This window comes from Brassica napus, chromosome C1 (assembly GCF_020379485.1).
Source record: "Brassica napus cultivar Da-Ae chromosome C1, Da-Ae, whole genome shotgun sequence".
Classification (NCBI taxonomy): domain Eukaryota; kingdom Viridiplantae; phylum Streptophyta; class Magnoliopsida; order Brassicales; family Brassicaceae; genus Brassica; species Brassica napus.
The window spans coordinates 13964841-13988788 of NC_063444.1; the positions used below are offsets into that span (position 1 = coordinate 13964841).

The 23948-nt window shown below is 34.3% G+C and overlaps 4 protein-coding genes across 7 annotated transcripts; 2 read left to right on the top strand and 2 right to left on the bottom strand.

Moving 5' to 3' along the window:
- Window positions 1-101: 101 nt before the first annotated feature.
- On the bottom strand, window positions 102-8322 carry LOC106346519 (HEAT repeat-containing protein 6-like). Of its 4 annotated transcripts, none has more exons than XM_048744217.1 (27): window positions 8076-8322; window positions 7291-7566; window positions 7039-7214; window positions 6708-6960; window positions 6561-6628; window positions 6366-6435; window positions 5884-6249; window positions 5711-5790; window positions 5577-5628; window positions 5246-5399; window positions 5060-5147; window positions 4671-4773; window positions 3928-4018; window positions 3743-3840; window positions 3226-3408; window positions 2761-3006; window positions 2567-2662; window positions 2385-2479; window positions 2235-2298; window positions 2064-2142; window positions 1916-1992; window positions 1494-1676; window positions 1200-1273; window positions 1020-1126; window positions 768-886; window positions 603-680; window positions 102-505 (listed from the first exon to the last, which is right to left on the bottom strand). In XM_048744217.1, exons 2-27 carry the CDS (start codon window positions 7543-7545, stop codon window positions 290-292), a joined length of 3471 nt encoding a protein of 1156 aa, XP_048600174.1. In that variant the 5' UTR covers window positions 7546-7566; window positions 8076-8322; the 3' UTR covers window positions 102-289. The 4 variants fall into 4 exon arrangements, with proteins under 4 accessions (XP_048600174.1, XP_048600175.1, XP_048600176.1 ...); XM_048744218.1 differs by having other exon boundaries at window positions 7291-7722; window positions 8076-8320; XM_048744219.1 differs by having other exon boundaries at window positions 1916-1989; window positions 7291-7697; window positions 8076-8319.
- Window positions 8323-10938: 2616 nt separating this feature from the next.
- Window positions 10939-11938, bottom strand: LOC125579829. Its single transcript, XM_048743694.1, has 5 exons — window positions 11792-11938; window positions 11447-11711; window positions 11261-11357; window positions 11030-11154; window positions 10939-10949 (listed from the first exon to the last, which is right to left on the bottom strand). Exons 1-5 carry the CDS (start codon window positions 11936-11938, stop codon window positions 10939-10941), a joined length of 645 nt encoding a protein of 214 aa, XP_048599651.1.
- A 6020-nt stretch (window positions 11939-17958) lies between these two features.
- On the top strand, window positions 17959-20385 carry LOC106346522 (putative glucose-6-phosphate 1-epimerase). The gene is made up of 8 exons (XM_013785884.3): window positions 17959-18323; window positions 18521-18595; window positions 18680-18736; window positions 18837-18997; window positions 19230-19364; window positions 19453-19555; window positions 19629-19728; window positions 20024-20385. The coding sequence occupies exons 1-8, from the start codon at window positions 18174-18176 to the stop codon at window positions 20212-20214; spliced, it is 972 nt and encodes a 323-aa protein (XP_013641338.2). The 5' UTR covers window positions 17959-18173; the 3' UTR covers window positions 20215-20385.
- Window positions 20386-21053: 668 nt separating this feature from the next.
- On the top strand, window positions 21054-23516 carry LOC106346523 (putative glucose-6-phosphate 1-epimerase). The gene is made up of 8 exons (XM_013785885.3): window positions 21054-21266; window positions 21729-21803; window positions 21935-21991; window positions 22157-22317; window positions 22484-22618; window positions 22745-22847; window positions 22915-23014; window positions 23099-23516. Exons 1-8 carry the CDS (start codon window positions 21108-21110, stop codon window positions 23257-23259), a joined length of 951 nt encoding a protein of 316 aa, XP_013641339.1. The 5' UTR covers window positions 21054-21107; the 3' UTR covers window positions 23260-23516.
- Window positions 23517-23948: the final 432 nt, after the last annotated feature.

Sequence of the window (23948 nt, forward strand, 5' to 3'; positions counted from 1 at the left end):
GAGCCAGATTCCCGAGATGCCATAGAGTCAGCAACCTGTATCAGCCGAGGAGATTAAAAGACAGTTGTTGGTTACATGTACTCCTTTCTGTGTCAGACAAGTTCTAGCAACAAAATAAGTTTCTATAATATTTTCAGAGGTCATATATATCGGCCAACGCTATATCTATGTATACATGGTAGTATAACAAAATTTGTCATGGAGGTAATGTACATTTGTTGAATTGTATACATTAACTAGAGTTACAACATGGCGAAGAAGATAACCCCAAAACGTAGCCCCTGCTAAGTCAATTCAAGTTGCTATCTAACTCTTGCAACTTTAGAGCCATTTCCGGGTTATGTCCAGCCTCTAGGCTTCTGGCAAGTGACCGTATAGCTCTAGAGATCAACTCTTTTTTCTGCTTCTCACCAGAAGTGCTCGTGCTGCCTGATCCAGACGCATTGTCTTCCTCCTTCAGTGTCACACACAATCCTCTTAACCACTCCTCTAGAAAAGAGGCTTTCTGTAGGGTTTCCAACAAAAAAAGTTATGTCATTACTTTAAAATCTCGCAAATGAAAAGTTATGTCATTACTTTAACAATAGCTGCCAGTTTCTTACTTTTAGAAGAAAATCTGTCAACGCTTCACAACGACCGCTTGAAACTAAGCTAAGGAGATGCAGCATGGTCGAGGTTAACTGAAATCAACAACCGCACTTGAGATTAAATCATTCATTAATAACCTGAAATTACGCCAACAAGGGTTTCATGGTTTTAACTTTTACCTGATTCTCAAGTGATTTCTTATATTTGAAATTTGTTGGAGTCGTCTCTCTGTCGGAATTGAGATTCTGTAACGTATGCCACACACCTTTGACAACATCAGGGAATGATCTCCCATAAGCTGCAATTACATTATGTGTGAGGGAATAATCAACCAAACAGTACAATCCCCAAACATTATGAAACAAAAAGCGACCTTGTTTAATATTATAGCTACAGGGGATGGGAGAAAGAGGGTTTCGAATCAAACTAACCAAGTGGGGTTACAGGGACAGCTAAAGCGGCAGCAGCTTGTATTCTTATCTTAAAGTTCGATGCATCACGAAGCAGCAATAGTAGAATGCTAAAAACACTTGGAGCCCTTCAAAAAGTAAAAGAGTTTGTAATGGTAACCGAGAGAAGTAGCAGGTAATAGAGAGCTAAAGGATGCATACCAATCCATATCTTGTAGTTTCACTGTCTCATTGGAGAATAAATTGCTTAACGCATGACAAACATTCCATTGAACCTGTACCAACCGAACCACATTGATACAAACCAGATCAAATCGAATACATTTCTATATAAAACATCTTTTATCAAACCAAACCAAACCAAATTAATTACATTTGAGTATGGTAAGCTTTCTCTCAAACCAGTTTAGGCCAACTCAAACCAAAACTGATTGAAACCCAAATACTCACATACAGAAAATACCATCTAATTTAATACTACTTATTAGGTTATACCTTAACATTACCAGTAGTAACACAGGAAAGAAATGCTTGCACGGTTCTCTCCAACCAGGTTGAATCTACCGCGCCAGATAAATGGTGATGGACGGAAGGTAAAACATCGTGGTTACTTGTCATGCATCTCAATTTTACATATTTAGAAATACTCCCCAGTGCTCGAACTGCATTTGCTTTGACCTAACAATAGAATTACGGAAATGATGATGGCAGGCAAATAATACCAAAACCTACTGTGTGCTTCATAGAGAAAAGTTTCTGCAAGCTAAAGTCGCAAGACAGAAACAAAACATTTGGATAACAAGGTACGGAGAGGACAACTAATTAATTGTTCTTAAGAGTAATTTGGGATTGGGGAGCATATCACTGAGTAATAATAGAACTAATTATCACGAAATGTTGGAAGCAATTTTCATTACCTTGTCCCCATCCTCAGTAAGGCGCAAAGCACATTCTATGAGCGAGTCCACGACTTGTGAAGTTGTATTTGATCCTACTAAGGAGAAGAAAGAAAAAATAAAATCCAAAAGTTGTAACAGCGTCTAATTATAACTTCAGCATTAATACCTCCAAAGGACGTATCATTGACACGGTAACGCAGAGCTTCACATACATTGGCCAAAGCCCAGGATGCTGTTACACGCACCTGAATTGACAAAACGCATAGCAATAAGAAAAAAGTGAATCTAAAATGCATAGCTCATGAGAGCAAATAAATGAAAGTCGGTAATGAAATACCGAAATCAAGGGATCGCGGGTATTCGCTTCAACAGCCAAGATAAACTTTTCATATATCCCAATACTGCATCAACAAAGTTCCTTAAGTTCTCGACCACGGATACCAAGACAGAAATAATTGGAGACACTCAAGAGAATGGGTTAACCTACCTTAAAGAAGTTTCTGGAAAACATGAAACTACACCAATAGCTCGGCAGGCTGCTGATCTGACTGAAGGTGATTTGTCATGCAATGCAGCGTTTATCTACAAAAAAAGGACGTCATGCACATATACTATAAACTAAAATCGGGATACTTAAATTCCAATCCGCAACAAGGCTCAAGTACTTACAATTGATGAAGTAACAAATTCCCTTTCCTGCTGACTGAAAGAGACAAATACGGATGACGTAATACCAGCAAAGCAAGTGACCACAGTGCTCCTCACCTTCCAAACATACGAAGAAATTTAAGACCGCAAATATTATGCAAACTACAGCAACTGCATGTATGATTGAACTGTTATTTGTTAAGTTTTCAACCTACCACCGCAGAACCACTGTGTAACACCAGAACTATATGTTTACGAATAGCCTCAGACCATTGGTAACACCCTGCCTGAGAGAGTTGCTCTTGAGCAATTTCAGGATTCTCAAATCCATATGATGGTGCAGATGAAATTCTTATTGACCTTATGCAGTCAGATGTAAAAGGTGTATCGATTATTCTATCAAAATGAAGATCCTCATTTCCCTTAAATCCAGATATTGCGCGAAGGCATCCATCTAGAACCTACATGCAATCATGAGTAAGTTCTTATTGCCCATGTGGCCTTAAGATATCCCTTAAAACTAATTATGAATATGCTACCAATCAGCAATGGCTTATGATTCAATAATAGAATTATATTATTTCAAAATAGAATGATATTATTTCAATTCAAGTTTTCGGTTGTTTTGGCTGGATGAATCTTAGCGATGACTTTATCTGGTCCACTCCACAGAGTCCTACCTTAATAGCAGCTGTGAGAATTTTATCCCCAACATATCCAACAGGCTCTTTAACTGAAGCCTTCCATGTCTTTGCAGGATCTTCAACAACAGCAAACTGCAAAAGTTTATACACGAGGACAGAGACCCGTTCCCAACACGCTGACACTATTGTTGGGTAATTGAGAGCCATAGCTCGGAGAACCTGTGCAGCAACCATATTATCTTTGAGAAGGAAATGTAGCAGCTGTCATAATCAAAATCTATACAAAAGAGCTATAAATTTGGCTAGAATAGCATAACGTTACACGAAATGCAAAAAGAAAAAACAGTCGGCATATTCCTCAACCATGCACCAGTGTCACATAATTTTCTACCACATCTCACCCTCATTACAGAAATGTTTCAGACAGGTTAAAGTGTTCTTAACGTACAACTGCCGTCCAGACTCCAGACAGCACTAACCCGCCTGAATTTGTTCTATTCGTCTATCCTTCTACGTTTATAACTCCTTAAAAGGGTAGGAACCCACAAAATACCTGAAGAGCCTCAATGCATGTCGATGCGTCAGAATATTGCTCAGCAAAACGAAATAAAGTAAAAATAACTCCCGACTTCCTTTCACTTCCGTCGAATCCTAAAACGAGTTCAAGAAAAAATGTCAAACATCATAATGAGATTATAGTCACAATGGAACAGGAGCAAGTTATCTGATAAGGTCAACCTGCTGCTGTCTCATCCAAAAGCATATTATGTACATTCATCTGAGGAGGAAAGGTAGAGAATGCAGCTGTCAGGCAACCTATTGCGGCAACCTGTACAAAACATATCACAATATAGGTATTGGCATTCACAGGTACAACTTCTAAGGAGAAGAAGCTTGAGATCAGAGAAGAAAATTGTTCAGCATATCAAAGCAAAAGCATCTTAAAAGTCTGAGTTCCTAGCTCGCATAACGACGCACCATCTAGGTCAAACGTGGGAAGGGATTGTATTGTTGTGGGTTAGGTATTGGGGCTCGAGAGCTAAGAATCCTCTATTAAAGAGTCTAAAGGTAAGTCTTTCCTTGGGTGATTGAATGAAGGAAGATTTTAGTTTGTTCTTACCACAATAAAAACTTAAGATCAATGGGAATAGGAAACCAGCGAAACCAAATGGAATAGAACAGATTTTATTAACATGAAATGAACTGGGAAAACATAAACAGAGACGAAATTGTCCCAAGACATCCCTAGACCTTTGTCCAACGCCTGTACCGTCCAAAGAAATACCCATATTTTTCTCCTCCTATTACTTCCCTATGTCTAAAAACTAACGTATGTAACTAAAACTAGTCTAAATCCCACATGATTTAGCCAGTGGAAACTAGGATAGTCCAAAGTACCCTAGATATTAACACATGAATTCATATCTCCATCATAGACCAAGACAACAAACACATAAAAATGAGGAGAAGAAGGCACAAACCAGGAGACCAGTTTGATCATTTTTGAAGGAAAACCCCTCAGTAATCCTAGCGTGCAGAGACATTATAACTTTTGGCAGCAATTCTCCTGGCATTCTCGAGTAACTGAAAATGATAACAAACATTAAAGAACACAAGAAAAACTCATACAAAATACCAAAATATTGGAATATGTTTTTTAAAAAAAAGCATCAGCTAAACGGGAGCTGGGTCTACGCACATATCATGAAGCTCTTGCACTTAGTCAAAGATAAACCTTAACAAAGAGCCACTAAGGTCTTTTCGATGACAAATATCAAATACTAATTATAAGGATACTGCAATGCTTACAAAACAAAAATTATTAACCACGAAGAGCTGACAGGATATAACACAAAAGAAATTTACGTACGGTGTGCTCGATATCAGCAGCAAGAGAAACTTGAACAGCTGAATCAACAATCTACCATGATTATCACGGTGAATCAAATGTAGAATGCCTACAGCCATAACGGAATAAAAGATCTTAGTCAAACAAGGAATAACTAATAGCCAAGCCAGAATGAAAAGAGAAAGAAAATTAATGTTGTTGAAGTACCTGTGTGAAGTTGCATTAATACCAGACCAAGGGAATTTGAGAGGGGCGTGAACGATCCATACTTAGAGGATTCCTTGTACTCTGCTACTTGAAGGAAAATAGATGAAGCCCCATCCATCATGGTGGAAAGAGCTGACGCAGATGCTATCCTTACCTAGACATTGCAAAAATAAACAAAAATGTATTCTGTCGGGACTAAGCAATCACAAAACTGAGTCACAAATATAGACCTCTAAATATATTTGCTTAACCACATAAGATGTTGAGAATATAAGAATAGAAAATCGAAATATGCAACCTCGATGACAAAAAAAGGGACAGGAAAAAACACCTTCAAATGAGGATCAAAAAGCAAGCAGGTCATAAGAGTAGCTTCAAGCTTCCTGTTTATGATCTCAGAGAGTTTAAGGAGACAAGAAAACATAACGATACCCTTACAAGAGATGTTGTAGGTAAAAATTTTACCTTGGCTTCAGTACATCATTGGTTGGCACGAGGGTCATCCACTGAGTGGTAAATGACTTTGAATCAGCTTGGCAAAGATCCTTAACAGAAGAATAAAAAACTGAATAAGTAACAGCCACTGAAAATTTTAGTAGAATATGAGAACCACATAAGAACAAAACATTGTTACTCGCCTGTATGCAAACAATCGCAGCTATCCTGACCTTAGAGCTTTGGGCGCTATAAGAATCCCTAATGGATCCGTCACTGTCACTAAAATCAGAATCTGATAATATAACATCAGAACTAGCAGAATCCTGAGCAGACAGCCGCCGCCAGTCGCAAGACTCTGGAAGCTTAGAGTTCAAATCATCCCTCTTGCGCAAGTGGGGTGGCCTATAAGGAGTATCATTGGCGTTCTTACTTACTCCAGATCTCAATGGGGAAAGCTTGACATTTAACTGCTTATCCTTGCGAACAACATCAGGATGAGAGAACTGAGGTGGGCCATTAAGTCCAAAACAGAAAAACATTCTCAATGCCGCTATGAAACTTGAGACCTGCAATCTTACAATTTCTGGTTAAACAACGCGGAAAAGTCTGCATTTGTTGTTAAAACCATAACATCACTTTATATACGGATAAGACGATAAAGGGCTACCAAGAACCAACTTACATGATCAGAAACCGGACATTTGATATTTGTAAGGACCACGTGCACACAGTCAAGAAGGCATGAATAGAAGCTGAAGAAAATTGAGAAAACAATATTAGCTAAGAGGAACAACAAGTCTAATAAACCCAAAAAAAAGGAGTGAACTGTATTCTCCACAAAACCAAAAGGCATAGCTTTAAGGCCCATAAGACGTACCGCCACATAGATCGGTCTTCGACAAGCTGCCCCTTGGATGCTAATACGTCCATTACTTTCCTTAGAACCTATATCAAAATGTACAACCTTGAGTAACAAAGCATACATATTATAGAGATGAGAGGAGAAGTGAAGGGAACTGAGTACCTCCAGGGTGGATTGACAGACGTCATTAGGAAACAAAGACCCAGAGACAGAAAAGGCTCCACCAAACATGTCAAAGGCAAGAGCCATGGCATCCCATAAGCTTAGCAGTTTTTTCCCGGTAGGTTCTTGATTTGAGCAACCATAAGATGCAACTAAATCATGGTGTAGGAACGGAATAATGCGCAGGACAAACTTGACAAGGTGAATGTTCTCCGGATGGGAGCTATTTCTCTGGTACAGAGCGGCCAAACGTCTGGGAGAAGGGGAGAAAGTGAAAAGTCAGCAAGAAGAAAACAATCAGAGAGAGAGAGAGAGTGGGACATGATATAACCTTAGAGTCTCGAAACATTGGATCACAGGTTCGACTCTGGAGGAATATGCCGTGGAACGGGGCGAAGGCATTGGTTGGCGCAGAAGAAACTCCAAGACACAAGCAAAAGAGTGAAGAAAGAGCGGCCATGACGATGAGTTTTGTTGCACAAGTACACGAGCACAAACATCGTGTATCTGGATTTACAAAAGCAAATAGAGTTAAGAAGAGAGTGGAGAGAGCAATAGAAGAGAGGTGGAGGAGAGGACGCACCAGCTGGCAAGTATGAAGAGAGACGGGGATCCAGTCAGGACCATCAGCTTTGGAAACCAAATCGAGAAGGAACAAGCAGTCAGAAGTGAGCTCGTGGGGTGGGAGGAGAGAGACGGCAGAGAGCAGGGAATTGGAGTGAGAGAAGATTAGATCCTGAAGCAAACGAGGAACAGGTGGCTGTGGAGTGGTTGAGATTTCGTCCCTGAGAGAGAGAAAAGCTGTCCGCCACTTTCCCGCGCTCGCCGCCGTGAACATGTTCAGTTCTCACCGAGAGATCTGAGAGAGATGTGACGCAGTGGAATCGAAACGGTTCTGACTAAAGGCAGTGAAACTATATTGGGGGCTTATCAACTTGGGCTGCCTATTTTAAGTTATTAGTCTTTTCTCTTCTTCTTCTTCTCGTCCTCCTTGGGAACGGAAATATGAATTGATCTTAAATTTGATATAAACAGAGTCACGAGTATTCTCAATGCAAGGCAAGATTCAAAGAGCAATGTGATCACACTATATTGACTTGTACTAGTTTAAGATCCCTGGAAACTACATTAATGTCCCAGGTTAAGAATTGAGCTATCAAAAAGCTGTAACCTTTATGCATCCACTGTTACGGTTTTTAGCAATCACAACTGATAAAGAGACTATGATTCGTAATGGGCAAGTTTCGATCACAACCTAGTTAAACGAGATCATGTGAGAATACACCATGATATCACCTCAGCTACAGACAGTGAAAGAGAGAAGCGTGATCCAGCAATCAACCGAGAAAGAGAGGATTTTTATAATACCTGGCACACGGCGGAGGTAGGGCAGAGATGAGAAAAATGAAGACTGAACGCCGCCGGATGAATCAGAGGACCTGGACGATGCTTGCGCTTGAGCTCGAAGGTAGACGAAGCGAGCAGCGGCCCTCAATGTCTTTGCCGATCATTCTCTGCCGCTGTTCCTGCACACGACCGTGTATATTCCCATCTTCTCTGTTTGAAGGCCCATTAGAGATTAATGGGTCTCAGATGGGTCAATTTGGAGAGCATCGAACTTGTTGAATTGCAAATCTTTTTCGGAAAAAAATTATGGCCTCCGATTGAGGTTAGAGAGGTGACATACGAACGGCTGAATGGCGCTAAAAAAGCAAAAACGCAAAAAAATATTAATTAAAAAAAAAAAAATTGCGGACTATAACATAAAACACTGAAAAATACAAGGGAAAATTGCCAAATCACAACTTGAATACAAAGTTAAACCCAAACTTGAATAAAATGCAAAAATAACCTAAAAGGCTATTGAAATTACAACCAGCCCATTGTGAACAAACAAAAAAATTATGGCCTCCGATTGAGGTTAGAGAGGTGACATACGAACGGCTGACATCATCTCCAAAACAGCTTTATTTTTATCTCTATATTTTTTTCTAAAATAAAAAAACTCTATTATAGAGGTAAAAATACTCTAATGTATACTTCTATAAGAACAAAACTTAAGTTCAATCTTTAAATTCACTTCACTCTTAAATTCTTAATGACCAATTAAAATGTTACATGGATTATTAACTAAAAACATTAAATTAAATAAAAAATAGCAAAAAAAATAAATATGTTAATTTTAACGACGTTAGCGCCGCTAGCGAAACTCTAAACCATAAATCTTAAATTCTAAGCCTTATACCCTAAATTCTAAACCCAAATCCAAACTCCTAAACCTAAACCCTATACCCTAAACCCTAATCCTAGACCCTAAACCCAAATTATATACCTTAAACCAAAAAATAAGACTATAAACCTAAACCTTATACCTTAAACAAAAGTCTTAGACCCTAAACCCAAACCGTGGGTTGGGGTTTAGGATTTACGGTTTGGGTTTAGGATTTACCGTTTGGACTTATGGTTAAGGTTTTGGGTTTAGGGTATATAATTTGGGTTTAAGGTTTACGGTTTGGGTTTAGGGTCTAGGACTTGGGTTTAGGGTATAAAGTTTATGTTTATAGTCTAGTTTTTGGGTTTAGGATCTAGGATTAGGGTTTAGGGTATAGAGTTTGGGTTTAGGGGTTTAGATTTGGGTTTAGAATTTAGGATATAGGGTTTAGAATTTAAGATTTAGGGTTTACCTGTAAGCGTTAGCGTCGTTAAAATTAGCGTTTTAATTTTTTTAGCTATTTTTTATTTAATTTAATATTTTTTAATTAATAATCTATGTGTCACTTTGATTGGTTCTAAAAGGTAGGGTGAACCTAAGTTCTGTCCATTAATAGAGTTTCTCTATTTATAGGAGAAAATATAAAGATATGTTATTTTCACCTATAAATATAGAGGCAAAAGTAACTTTTCTCTATATTTTTCTCTAAAATAGAAGAACTATATTATAGAGGAATACATTAGAGCATTTTCATCTCTATTATAGAGGTGTACATTGGAAATGCTCTGAATGACGTCTAAAAAAAGCAAAACCGCAAAAAATATAAAATCAAAACAAATTGCGGAATATAACATAAAACACTGAAAAATACAAAGGAATTTTTATTAGGTGAAAAGTGTTTTAGCAGATTATTTGTGGAATCAAATTTTTATATTGTTTAATTATATGAAAATAATATTTTAAATATTAGTTAATTATAAATAATTATGAAATAAATAATATTAATCAATAACTCTATTTTTAATGTATATGTTATTATTATTAATGTATTTAGATTAAGATAAACTAGATCTGGACCCGTCCGACCGGGCGGGTGTTTTTTTCTGTTTACGTAATGTAATTAAAAATTATTACACCATTATATAATGTATCAAAATTATAATACAAATGATGACAAAAAACATCACATAATACAAAAATTGCTGTAACATAATTTGATTACAAAATTGATCACAGTGTGATAAGGTAATTTAAGTTGGGCCACATTTCTATTGACAACCATTAAAATATGATCAAACAAAGAATTATGAGTTAGTATGATATATGAAATAGATAAAAAATGTATGATTTTTTACGGAAATTCATTTATTCAACGGCTATGAAAAAATAACTTATTTAAAATTTGATTAAGATTTGTAAAAGATTTTTTTATACAGATTATGAATAATATTGAAAAAGTTACAATTTAATTAAAAGCTTGAGTTTGTGTTAAATAGAAAACTATTTGGGTCATTTAGCATTGAAAAAGGTCCATAATTTTAAAAGCCCATGTGTAACAGTTTTGTTTCCCGGGAAGCAGACATATTTTTTTGGGAACTCGGTTTTGGCAAACGGTTGATGTTCTCTTATCTCTCTCAATCTTCTGCGATCTCTCTATCTTCTTCAATGAGAAGAAAAGTAAAACAAATCCGATTCTGCACCTCGAATTCCTTCTTATGAAGATAGATGATCGAGAATACTAATTCCATCAGAAGAGCTATGCAAGGTTATCAACTGTAATCCTAATCGAGTACTTTAATTAATTTTTTTGTTTAGATATATATTGAACTTGCAGATCTTACAGTGATTTGGAGATATTAGACATGGAACAATCAGATCTTCAAACTTGATAGATCCACCGACGACTTCATCTCCTACGATCATGGAAACGGGTTAAATATTTTACTTCTCTTTGAAATCCAAAGCCTCAGCCATAGTTGGATTGAGATCCAAAAGCGATGCATCAAATGCATTTGTTATTTAAACTTCACCTACGATATTGATAGTTAAAAACAATTATAAAATCGCATAAATGTTTGATATTAAACAAAATAATTAAATATTTTCATACCTCCAAATTCACTGATTTTAGAAAATCTTATCAAGCAAACAATGTCTTCACCAACATGTTTCTCAAGATGATGTTCGATTTGCTCAGCATAACGGCCCCAAAGACAACATGCCAAAGCATTACCACTGTTTTACACACATGAAAACATAATTTTATATTGAAATCAATCTAAGTTTATTGAAATCAATCTAAGTTACGATCTAATTTATTATATTGTGTTAACTACAATACATGTTGTCTCGTATGCGAAACAGAATCCTTTTCCTGTCTTCATTATGAACTTGGATGATCTGAACCTCACCAATATCAATAGCTTGGCCTATTATGTCTGTCATAAGTAAATATAGTAACACTAGTCAGAATATGTAGTACTGAAAAGATAAAATAATCTAAGAAAAGCAGTTCAAAATTATATACCAATAAGACACTTAGTATCAGCACTTCCATTCAATATCTCTTTGTAACTTGCTAGAGATAAAAAGCTGCTATCGCCAGTGAGATCCGAATCTGTAAAAACGGTATCGTTTGTGATATTCATCTTATAGCCCAGTTTTGTCGGTTTGTATTTGCCACCGGTTCCAGATATTTTCATGTTCTGAATAACACGCCATTTTCCAAGAGGAAGGTTACGTTGGACTCGCTTAATGAGAGTTCTCTTGCACGAGCACTGAACTTTAGCATCCTAATAATAACAAATGATTGTTTCAGAAATAAAATCTACTTTATTAAAATTCAAAAAAATACAAAGATTATAGAACTAACAGTTTGATCAGCTAAAACCATTTCTAATGTTTCATCAGCGTAAGGTGGGTTTTGTATCCATGAGTGAATCAGTTTCACTTGAACACGGGACGCATCCTTAAAGGGTTTAAGATCGCTGATCAAATGAAATCTTTTGTTAGCAGACATGTTTTTTTGTGAGGTAAGTCGTAAAAGAATGTGTAGAATGGGTTTGTACTCGGGTAGAATATATAGTAGAGTGACAATACCCTAGTTGAGAATAAATATCTTTGCTTATTTTGCAAGGCATATTAGGCGAAATAAATGAAAAGAATGTTTTGTTGATTCTGTTTCTTGTTTTCGAAATTATGGTAAAATCTTAATGGTTATGATTTGAAATAGGAAATGATAAGATCTTGTGCTTGTTCCGCGAGTGTGTGGGTCAATTTTTTTAACGCAATACAAAACGCTAAAGTTGAGGAAATATCTTAATCACTCTCGCAAGGCATCTCTTGTTTGCATTAATACGCAGAATATTTTGTTTATTGTGTGTTATTGTTAAACCAACAAAATAGGAAAGGGTAAGATTATATTGGTGAAATTCGAATATTGTGTTTATTGTTTAGTAGTTATGGATCAAATTTTATATATATCTTTCTTGTTCCGAAATTGAAGGGAAAATCTGGTTTAGAAACAAATTAGTAAATTCTGCAAATATTTCTAATTATTTTTCCGAAGTCTAAGTAGAAGATTGTTAGGGAAAAAGATTTTCAATTCAAAAATATTAGATTTTAATAAGATAAATAATGATTATTAATTATTTGGACATATGGAAGTCAGTGGAATATTTCAATATAATAAGGTGGTTACAAATATGCTACAGACACCACCGTGAAATTAAGTGAACTGAAATTGTTCAAACTCGTTTGAGAATCATTGTTAGTTTTTCTTAGTTTAATTACTTATAAAGCTTATATAATTTGATGTTCGTGCAGGTTACGTAAGCTAAGGATGGGATTCATATAATAAGCAATGTTAGGGTGTCGATATTGCAGGGGAATTATTTATGTTTGTTCCTTTATTTAAAAAATATGTAGTTTGTTTGAGTTTATTAATAATATGTTTCCTTCTTTTGTGGTTCGTTTGAGTTATTTTAGGAAAACAATGAATAAGTGGAAAAGACAATCATTTTTAATGTAAGACTAATTTAATTCTCAATGGCAGTTGACTGTAAATATTGTGTAACTTTTATGGTTATTCTATAAGTGTACTTCTGTTTTAATAAAGTGGATTGAGATCCAAAAGCGATGCATCAAATGCATTTTTTATTTGAACTTCACCTAATATATTGATAGTTAAAAACAATTATAAAATCGCATAAATGTTTGATATTAAAAAAAAAAATTAAATATTTTCATACCTCCAAATTCACTGATTTTAGCAAATCTTATCAAGCAAACAATGTCTTCACCAACATGTTTCTCAAGATTATGTTCGATTTGCTCAGCATAACGGCCCCAAAGACAAGATGCCAAAGCATTACCACTGTTTTACACACATGAAAACAAAATTTTATATTGAAATCAATCTAAGTTTATTGAAATCAATCTAAGTTGCGATCTAATTTATTATATTGCGTTAACTACAATACATGTTGTCTCGTATGCGAAACGGAATCCTTTTCTTGTCTTCATTATGGACTTGGATGATCTGAACTTCACCAATATCAATAGTTTGGCCTATTATGTCTGTCATAAGTAAATATAGTAACGCTAGTCAAAATATGTAGTACTGAAAAGATAAAATAATCTAAGAAAAGCAGTTCAAAATTATATACCAATAAGACACTTAGTATCAGCACTTCCATTCAATATCTCTTCGTAACTTGCTAGGGATAAAAAGCTGCTATTGTCAGTGAGATCTGAATCTGTAAAAACAGTATCGTTTGTGATATTCATCTTATAACCCAGTTTTGTTGGTTTGTATTTGCCACTGGTTCCAGATATTTTCATGTTTGAATAACACGCCATTTTCCAAGAGGAAGGTTACGTTGGACTCGCTTAATGAGAGTTCTCTTGCACGAGCACTGAACTTTAGCACCCTAATAATAACAAATGATTGTTTCAGAAATAAAATCTACTTTATTAAAATTCAAAAAAATACAAAGATTGTAGAACTAACAGTTTGATCAGCTAAACCCATTTCTAATGTTTCATCAGCGTAAGGTGGGTTTTGTATCCATGAGTGAATCAGTTTCACTTGAACACGCCATGCATCCTTAAAGGGTTGAAGATCGCTGATCAAATGAAATCTTTTGTTAGCATACATGATTTTTTTGTGAGGTAAGTCGTAAAAGAATGTGTAGAATAGGTTTGTACTCGGGTAGAATATATAGTAGAGTGACAATACCCTAGTTGAGAATAAATATCTTTGCTTATTTTGCAAGGCATATTAGGCGAAATAAATGAAAAGAATATTTTGTTGATTATGTTTCTTGTTTTCGAAATTATGGTAAAATCTTAATGGTTTTGATTTGAAATAGGAAATGATAAGATCTTGTGCTTGTTCCGCGAGTGTGTGTGTCAATTTTTTTAACGCAATACAAAACGCTAAAGTTGAGGAAATATCTTAATCACTCTCGCAAGGCATCTCTTGTTTGCATTAATATGCAGAATATTTTGTTTATTGTGTGTTATTGTTAAACCAACAAAATAGGAAAGGGTAAGATTATATTGGTGAAATTCGAATATTGTGTTTATTGTTTAGTAGTTATGGATCAAATTTTATATATATATATTTCTTGTTCCGAAATTGAAGGGGAAATCTTGTTTAGAAACAAATTAGTAAATTCTGCAAATATTTCTAATTATTTTTCCGATGTCTAAGTAGAAGATTGTTAGGAAAAAATATTTTCAATTCAAAAATATTAGATTTTAATAAGATAGATAATGATATTAATTATTTGGACATATGGAAGTCAGTGTAATATTCAATATAATAAGGTGGTTACAAATATGCTACAGACACCACCGTGAAATTAAGTGAACTGAAATTGTTCAAACTCGTGTGAGAATCATTGTTAGTTTTTCTTAGTTTAAATACTTATAAAGCTTATATAATTTGATGTTCGTGCAGGTTACGTAAGCTAAGGATGTGATTCATATAATAAGCAATGTTAGGGTGTCGATATTGCAAGGGAATTATTTATATTTGTTCCTTTATTTAAAAATATGTAGTTTGTTTGAGTTTATTAATAATATGTTTCTTTTTTTTGTGGTTCGTTTGAGTTATTTTAGGAAAACAATGAATAAGTGGAAAAGACAATCATTTTTAATGGAAGACTAATTTAATTCTCAAAGGCAGTTGACTGTAAATATTGTGTAACTTTTAGGGTTATTCTATAAGTGTACTTCTGTTTTAATAAAGTAGATAATTGAAATAAAATAAATGTTTTGATTAAATTTAGTTAGTATTTCTATTACAATAATATATTTTTAGTTATTCATAGTTATTAATTTTCAATAGATTAAATAATCTTTTAAGTTTAAAAGTTTTGTTATAAATAATTTATATTCCACCATTCCGTAAAATTTATCGACTTATTTAGAAAACTATTCCGCATTTATTGTTCAACAAATTTCAGAATTTTGCGCAGCTTAATTAATTTTTCCACAATTTAACTAATTTTTTCGTGATTTCGTGATTAAATAATGTTATAAATCGAAACTAGTCAATTTTTTCACCAATCAAATTGTTCTAATTTTAATGATTCTATAGTTCTCAAATCCATTTTCTATTTATCTCTTTTTCTCAATGGAATACGTACGACATCATTCATTCACGTGGCTTTACAAAAAAAAAAAAAGGTTTTTGTTTTATTTTATTGTAAAAATATTTTTTCTTTTTCTCCACAATAACAAAAATACTTATTCTACTTTATATTGATTTTATTATAAACTTTATATGGTAAATTAATCATTGTTATTTTTTTGTTATTTCGAGATCTATATTGTATAAATTTTGGTTTCATATATGTTTTTTTTATTATTTACATAATTTTATATTTATAATGAAAATTTTAAAATATTATTTACTTTTTTGATGATTTTGATTATTAATTTTACTTTTTCAGTATTTAAAATATTAACAGTTTTAACAACCAACCGTCTAAAACAACAGTTTAAAACAAAAGTGTTTACCAAAATCTCTACGGTTAACGGTCTAAAGTAACAGTGTAAAGCAATCAAAGCCATGAGTTCATCTTTATGTGTTTCATTTTTCAAGTGTTTAGTTCATTTCTTTGTGCACTCAGATGTTTACTTCATTATTTTTAGTTTTTAAATCTTTTTCTTAAACTATGCATGGATAGTTTTAATTATCTTGTTTATGGTAGGAAATAGGGCTGGGCAAATAAAACGAACCGGAAAACCCGAACCGAACCCGGTCCGATAAAAATAAATCCGAACCGATCTGAATCCGGCATAAATACCGAATGGATCTTGTTTTATGGTATTTTGAGGTTATGGGTATTATCCGAACCGAACCCGAACCTAAATGGATACCTGATATAACCCGAAACATTCAAAATTTCCAAAAAGAACTTGTACCAAACATGGAGGATGATTGGTTGAGTTGTTACTGTAGAAATTTACTTTAGAATTTAATCTGTAGGATTTTTTGATTTAACTTTAAGAGATGTAGCTTTAAAATTTTCTACTGCCAAAAAGATGAGGCTTTAGAAAATAAGACTTTTACAGCTATATTTTTTGTTTTTCCGGCTGTAGCTTTAATTTTTTGGTTGTAGCTTTAAAAACTAATATAAAACATGATTGATGGTTTTAAGGCTGTAGATAAAAATTAAAGCTAAAGTCACTTGCTACAGCCCAACCAACCACCCCCCATGATCTCAATTCCTAATATGTATTCAAAACATATTGAACATCTAAAATAATTATCTATTATATGAAGATTGATGGTTGAAGGTGGCAGTTGAATGTTGAAGTTTTTAGATTTTGGTTTTGTTTTCATTGAATAATGTTTTTTATTTCAAGAGAACTTGGTTTTCGTTTTATACTTTCATTTATTTGGTTTTCTTTCGATCAATAACTATGTTTACCTTTCACACTGATTTTGAATGATCACATTTGATGCTCCTTTCTTTTTTTTGAACCGATTTTATTTATGTTTTGGTTACAAAATATGTACAAATCAAGTATTTTAAAACTGAAGAACCGATTTTACTTACTTTTTGGTTACAAAGTAGATATAAATCAGGTACATTTAAACCGGAGAATCGATTGGGACCCGAACCCGAAAGTACATCGGGTTGTACCGGTTCTTTGAAGATTTTCTAACCCCGACCCGAACCAGATAGAACCCGAACCGGTCCCTAACCGAATTTTCATATAGTCCGAATGAGACTGGTTTTTATAAACCCGAAAAACCGAAATCCGATTGGACTAAACCGAAACCCGATTGAGACTCCGAATACCCAGGCCTAGTAGGAAACCAATAATTATTATTTTTCTTTGGTCAATAAACCAATAATTTTTAAGCGCTTATTATAGTTAGCACGTGAAACGAAAAGAATCCAAAAACATGACAAGTTAGAACACGATTATCGCTAAAATGGGCTTAAAGGTTTCTTAAATTTTTTTTTTCTTTTTTTGTCAGAAAAAAATTAAAAAAAAATAATTGCGGATCGCCTTGTGTCAGTGGAGCCCGCGAACAGTACATGAAACCAACAAAAGTTGATTTTTATTTGATCACTTTTGTTACCGGTTTTTTGCTGATTCGTGGAGTCCACCACTATTTTTTTTTGTAAAACCCCTATAAAAACTAGTGATAAAGATGGCCTTCGATTTACAGTTTTCTATTGTTGATACTTGATTTTGTGTTACTATTGTTGATACAGTTTTACTATTGTTGAAACAAAGAGAATCAGAAGATATTAAATCAGTGATTTTGTGTTCATATTGTTGATACGCTACTATTTTTTTTTTGACATCGAGACGTTACTATTTAAGTTCAATAATTATTGACATATAAATAATTTAAACATGGCAATATGTGTCATTGAGCCGGAGATGACGGAAATAAATATAACAAAAATGGTGTATTAAACTCCAATAGATTAGAATGAAATGGGTAACCGGAGTAATCGGCGTGGATATTGGATAAGGTCAAGAGCAGGCAAACAAGACTATTCTTGTTTCTTTGTTCAACAAAATAAAGTCTCCTCTCTTTGATAAAAAAAAAATGTCTTCTCTCTCAATCAAATTAGCGAGTTGTAGGTTCTTACTCGTTTTATTTCGTTGACTTTTTTTTATTCCTTCTCATTGGCCTATTTATAGAAATAAAAAGGATATAAACTTTCAACAAGGTATCGTCCTCGTGAGCGAACAGTGTGAGGAGACGATTCACGATGGGGAATAAGGCAAATCTGATCTTCTTATGGGCTATGCTCGTTGCAGTAGTCGCCATGGCCAACGAGCATCGTCCCTTTGAGCGGACTAAGGGCATCAATGGTCTCGAGAAGATCATCGTCCGCGACCGTCGCGGTCGATCTTTCGAGGTACTCTTCTTTGTCTGATTATCATATACGGAACAACCAGATCAGCCCGTGTTAATGTTTGCTAATTATTAGTATCAGTTTTGACTTTTGATCTGATGATCGTTATGTATATAGCCGACAGTTGGTTTCCAGTAATCTTTTTAGAATTCAATTCTATATGTAATTCATTTTCTTCAATATTCGATACATAATTTCAGGTTTATTTGTATGGAGGTCAAGTGACTTCTTGGAAGAATGAGAAAGGAGAGGATTTACTTTTTATGAGTACCAAGGTACTTCAGATTCACCCTTGTATATGAGCTTTTATGAGCTCCAAAATGAGTGAGATCTGAGATAATGTGTTATGTGCTGTGCAGGCTATATTCAAGCCTCCAACACCTATTCGTGGAGGGATTCCAGTATTGTTTCCGCAAGTATGTGCTTAAGAATGTTCTTTTTTTTTTCTTACTATGTTTATTGAATGTTGTATAAATGTTGTTAATGAAATGCTCTTTTTTTTTTCTGTAAATGCAGTACGCTAACACTGGTCCACTTCCCTCACATGGGTTTGTCAGACAAAGGTTCTGGGAAATTGATGCTAATCCACCTCATTTACCATCACATCCTTCTTCTGGTGCTCACGTTGACCTCATCCTAAAATCATCCGAAGCTGATTTGAAGATCTGGCCTAATAAGTAAAGATTTTTAAACCTCTCTTTTTTTTCCTACTCTTATATCATTTTTCAATATGTTATAATATCCCACATTAGAAATGAAAATGATTCAAAATCAAAATAAAAATCATATGATATAATATCTCTGGAATTGTCAATTAGTTTTGTGTTGAAAACCGGCTAACATATAAGCCTTTTTGGTTTAATTCTCATTTAAAAGCAGCCTTGTGACCAGCTCTTTTATGTCTTTCAGATTTGTATATCGCCTGAGAGTAGCATTGGGGCATGGTGGAGACTTGACTTTGACGTCTCGTGTTAAAAACTCTGATGTAAAGCCGTTTAACTTCACTGTTGGTCTTCACCCCTATTTCTCTGTTTCCGATATCAGGTAAATCTCATCTCAATTCTTTTTAAATATTTTGTTGTGTTGGTGTTAGTATATAAAGTTATACATCGATTTGCTTCTTTTGTTTCAGTCAAATCCAGGTGGAAGGATTGCAAAATTTGGATTATCTTGACCAACAAAAGAACAGAACACGTTTCACTGACCATGGCAAAGTTATAACTTTTAATTCTCAGGTAAGTCTTTTCTTTTTTTCCACCGCTTATATCATCACTAGTATAAAAAACACTGCTAACTCTTTCAAAATAGCTTGACAGGCTTTACCTGAGGACTCCAAAAAAGATCAGAATCGTGGACCACAATAAAAAGAAGACAATCGTGGTACACAAGGAAGGATATGCTGATGCAGGTAATGCGTTAGATTTTCTTATACATAATTTTATGAAACAAATGGACACATAAACATTTTGTTCTAGTAACGATGGATCATTTATAATGATAATAAACCGGGCCTCGTGGTCTGGTGGTAAAGGAACCTCAGCTGAGGTGCCCGCCATCACGACTTCGAGCCCCGGCCACAGCGGATTTAACATCCCTTCCGCTGGGGCGCTGGACCCCCTACGGGGGGATAGTTGGGACTGTGGCTGCCCAGATACCAGAGTTATCAAAAAAAAAAAAATTTATAATGATAATACAATATGCAGTGGTGTGGAATCCATGGGAGAAGAAAGTGTCCGATTTGGGAGTTGAAGATTACAAACGTTTTGTTGCTGTGGAACCCGTTGCGGTCGAGAAACCGATCATATTGAAACCTAGACAAGAGTGGAAAGGAGTACTCCAAGTCTCTGTGGTTCCTTCTGGTTGCTCCAGAAAGCCATGCATTCCACATACTTAAAAACTTAAAAATGTTCTTGAAGATATACTTTATGTTACAGAATCGTATGTGAACTAGTCAGGATTCATACCGGACCTTACCAGTGTATTTGTTTTGTAACTTTAGTATTCTTGGATCATTATATCTGCAATAATTGATATTTTCAATAAGAATTTCAATTTTATTTCTCTAGTGTACTTGCCATATACATTTTTCCGTTGTTGATTAATACAAAATATTTCAGTTTTCAACTAATGATGTAAATAAAATATTGTCAAGAAACAGAAAAAGAAATGAGAACAGATGGAGAAAAAAATGTCGAGAAGATAGTTTCAAGACCAACGATGCGTTGGACTAGTTGTTTATTGATTGGAGTTGGTTCTATTGTACTATTAGTTCGATTTTCCCTGAGGATACTTTACCTCATGACACTGGTATGACCACCGGCTGATCTCAGGTCTAAGGAAAGATTAGGGACTTGGTTCAAACTCTTCCTAGTTTACCAAAAAAAAAGTTCGAAGGAATAATAATAAAAGTGTTGCATTGAGATTTGTAACGTGCTATCGAGCGATCATATTATAATCCGTGTTTTTAATATAGCAATATGTGTATGAATCGTAAGGCGACGAACAAGAGCAGATGTGGCGTTATCGCTGATTTTGAGCAAGATGGGATAAAATAAGACTTTTCTTTATATGGCCAACGTAATGAACTCCTTTACTACAATATTTTTGGTCAACATAAATAGTCTTTTCTTAAATTAAATGATTGGAACTGTACGATTTATTTCTGTTTTTAGGCTTTGTTCTTTTTTCACCTTCTGTTTCTTTGGTGTATATATGGAACGAAAAGATAAAAGAACTTGGACAAGGTATCTTCTTCGTGAGCTACATTGAAGGAGAAAATAAATAAATATGGGGAATAAAGGAAATCTCGGATATCTCATCTTCTTATGGGCAACTCTCGTTGCAGTAGTCGCCATGGCCACCGCGCAGCGTCCCTTTGAGCGGACTAAGGGCATCAATGGTCTTGAAAAGATCATCGTCCGTGACGATCGTGGCAGATCTTTTGAGGTATTTGTTTTGGTTTTAATAAGATATATATTGCTTTAGTAAAAAAAGATATTGCTAAAGCGTATGATAGTAAAAATAAAATAAAAATTGAAGTTGCAAAATGAGAGAAAACATGTAGTTTGGAAAATGAATAAACAAAAATGAGAGGAAATATGTAGATTGAAAAAGAATGACATTCCCTTATGCGTGTGACTGGATAAATTTGCAGAACCATATAAAAATGTTGCAAACTTAATATGTACACCTATTAAGAAGCAAATAATATATCTAAGAAGCAAATAATACCTTTTAAAATAATGAATGTCAATATATTATCCTACAGGGTGGATATTCAAAACTTAATTTGTTTTGGTCTCAAGTCATGTTTTCAGTAGGGTCTCACTATAAATTAATTAGTGATTTATGCTACCTAGACTTCAACTTCCGAATTGTTTGGGCATTATCTTAGTATAATACTTTCAGGTTTACTTGTATGGAGGTCAAGTAGCTTCTTGGAAGAATGAGAAAGGAAAGGAGTTACTTGTTATGAGTAGCAAGGTACTTCAGATTCAGTCATCAATCTTTACTTCATTTTAGGCATGTAGATGAACAGATAAGTAGTTACTAGCCTATAAGTATGATCTCCAGAACCAAAGGAACTATAAAATCATGGGTTGTATATTGTGCAGGCTATATTCAAGCCTCCAATACCAATTCGTGGAGGAATTCCGATATTGTTTCCGCAAGTATGTGCTTTCAGATTATTATTATTATTATAATTTTTAAACAATTCTTTTTTTTAAACAATTCTTCTTTGTGTTTCAAAAAAAAAAAAAAAAAAAAAAAAAAACAATTCTTCTTTGTAATTTATTTGTTTTGTTAATGAAATTATTCTTTTTCTGTAAATGCAGTACGCTAACACTGGTCCACTTCCCTCGCATGGATTTGTAAGACAAAGGTTCTGGGAAATAGATACTAATCCACCTCAGCTGCCATCAAACTCTTACTATAAAGCTTGGGTTGACCTAATCCTAAGGTCATCCCAAGATGATTTGAAGATCTGGCCTCATAAGTTAGTTTCTTGAAACCTCTCTTTTACTTTATGTTTCAGATACATATTTGGCTATATACATTTACATTGAACTTTGACCCAAAAAAAAAAAAAATTTACATTGAATATGAATCATATCTTCTTTTGTATAGTTAGTATCTCACGGAAACCTCTATATCCATTTCAGGTTTGAGTACAGACTGAGAGTACATTTGGGAACTGAAGGAGATTTGATATTGACATCTCGTGTTAAGAATACTGATGTAAAGCCGTTTAACTTCACAATGGCTCTTCACCCCTATTTCTCTGTTTCCGATATCAGGTAAGCTCATATCTAGACTCGAGGGCAGTCATCTTCATCATAGCAAATTGTTAAGCAGTTCTTGTTTTCGGTTCTGCTGGTTATAGTATATTATATGGAGTTACATAAGCTTCTTCTTGCGTGCAGTGAAATTCAGGTGGACGGATTGCAGAATCTGAATTATCTTGACCAACTAAAGAACAGAACACGTTTTACTGATCATGACAAGACTATAACTTTTAAATCTCAGGTAAGCTTTGTTCCATATTTCATTACTAGTTAAAAGGAGAGAAAAAAAATAACTCTTTTAAAAATAGTTTGACAGGATATACCTAAGCACTCCAAATGACATCAGAATCGTGGACAAGAAGAAACAGAAGACAATTGTTGTACACAAGGAGGGACAAGTTGATGCTGGTAAAAAAAAAACTTAAAAGATCTTGTCTACGTGATTGTATATGTTTTATAGTAATGATGGAATGTAACAATAATAATATGCAGTGGTGTGGAATCCATGGGAGAAGAAAGTGGAGGACTTGGGAACTGAAGACTACAGGCGTTTTGTAACGGTGGAAAGCGCTGCGGTAGAGAAACCGATCACAGTGAATCCAGGACAAGAGTGGAAAGGAATACTCCAAATGAGTGTGGTTCCTTCGAGTTAATCCAGTAGAAAGCTTGATGTAAAGAAAAGTCATGCATTCATCCTCATACTAAAAATCATATCTTTATATATAAAGTAGACTTCTTCCCTTCTTCCGACAAGTGGCAGGGGGGTTTGCTGCCACGTGTCCTCTTCCATTTCCTTTGAAAATTCACTACTTTGTTAATCAAAAAATTATCCATGTAACTTAAATAAAAAATCATATATTTATGATAAATTAATAAATAAAAAAAGACAAAAAGACAGACATTTCTATTAGTTTGAATATGATTTAATTTGATAGGTAGTGTTGAACTGAGAATTTTTGTTATTTAATCATTTTCGCACTAACCATCATCATATAAAGTTTGATAATCTATTTTATCACTAAAATTAAAGATAAATAAAGTAATACAAATATATTTTAATATTTAATTTATTGACAACTAAAATAACATAAAATTTTACTATTTTCTATTATTTTAGTTACAAATTATATATTTATTTTGCAATTAAAAATCATAAATTAACCAAACTAATAAGAAAAAACTAAAGCAAAACACATTATTTAAACATAAAATCTCTTGAATCACAGAGAAAAATAAAATGTCATAATAACACTAACACAATAAAGGTCCGGAGCTGAAAAGAGATCAAGAACAAAGACTAACTTACTTCACCTTGCTATATAGTGTTTTGGCCAGAACAGAT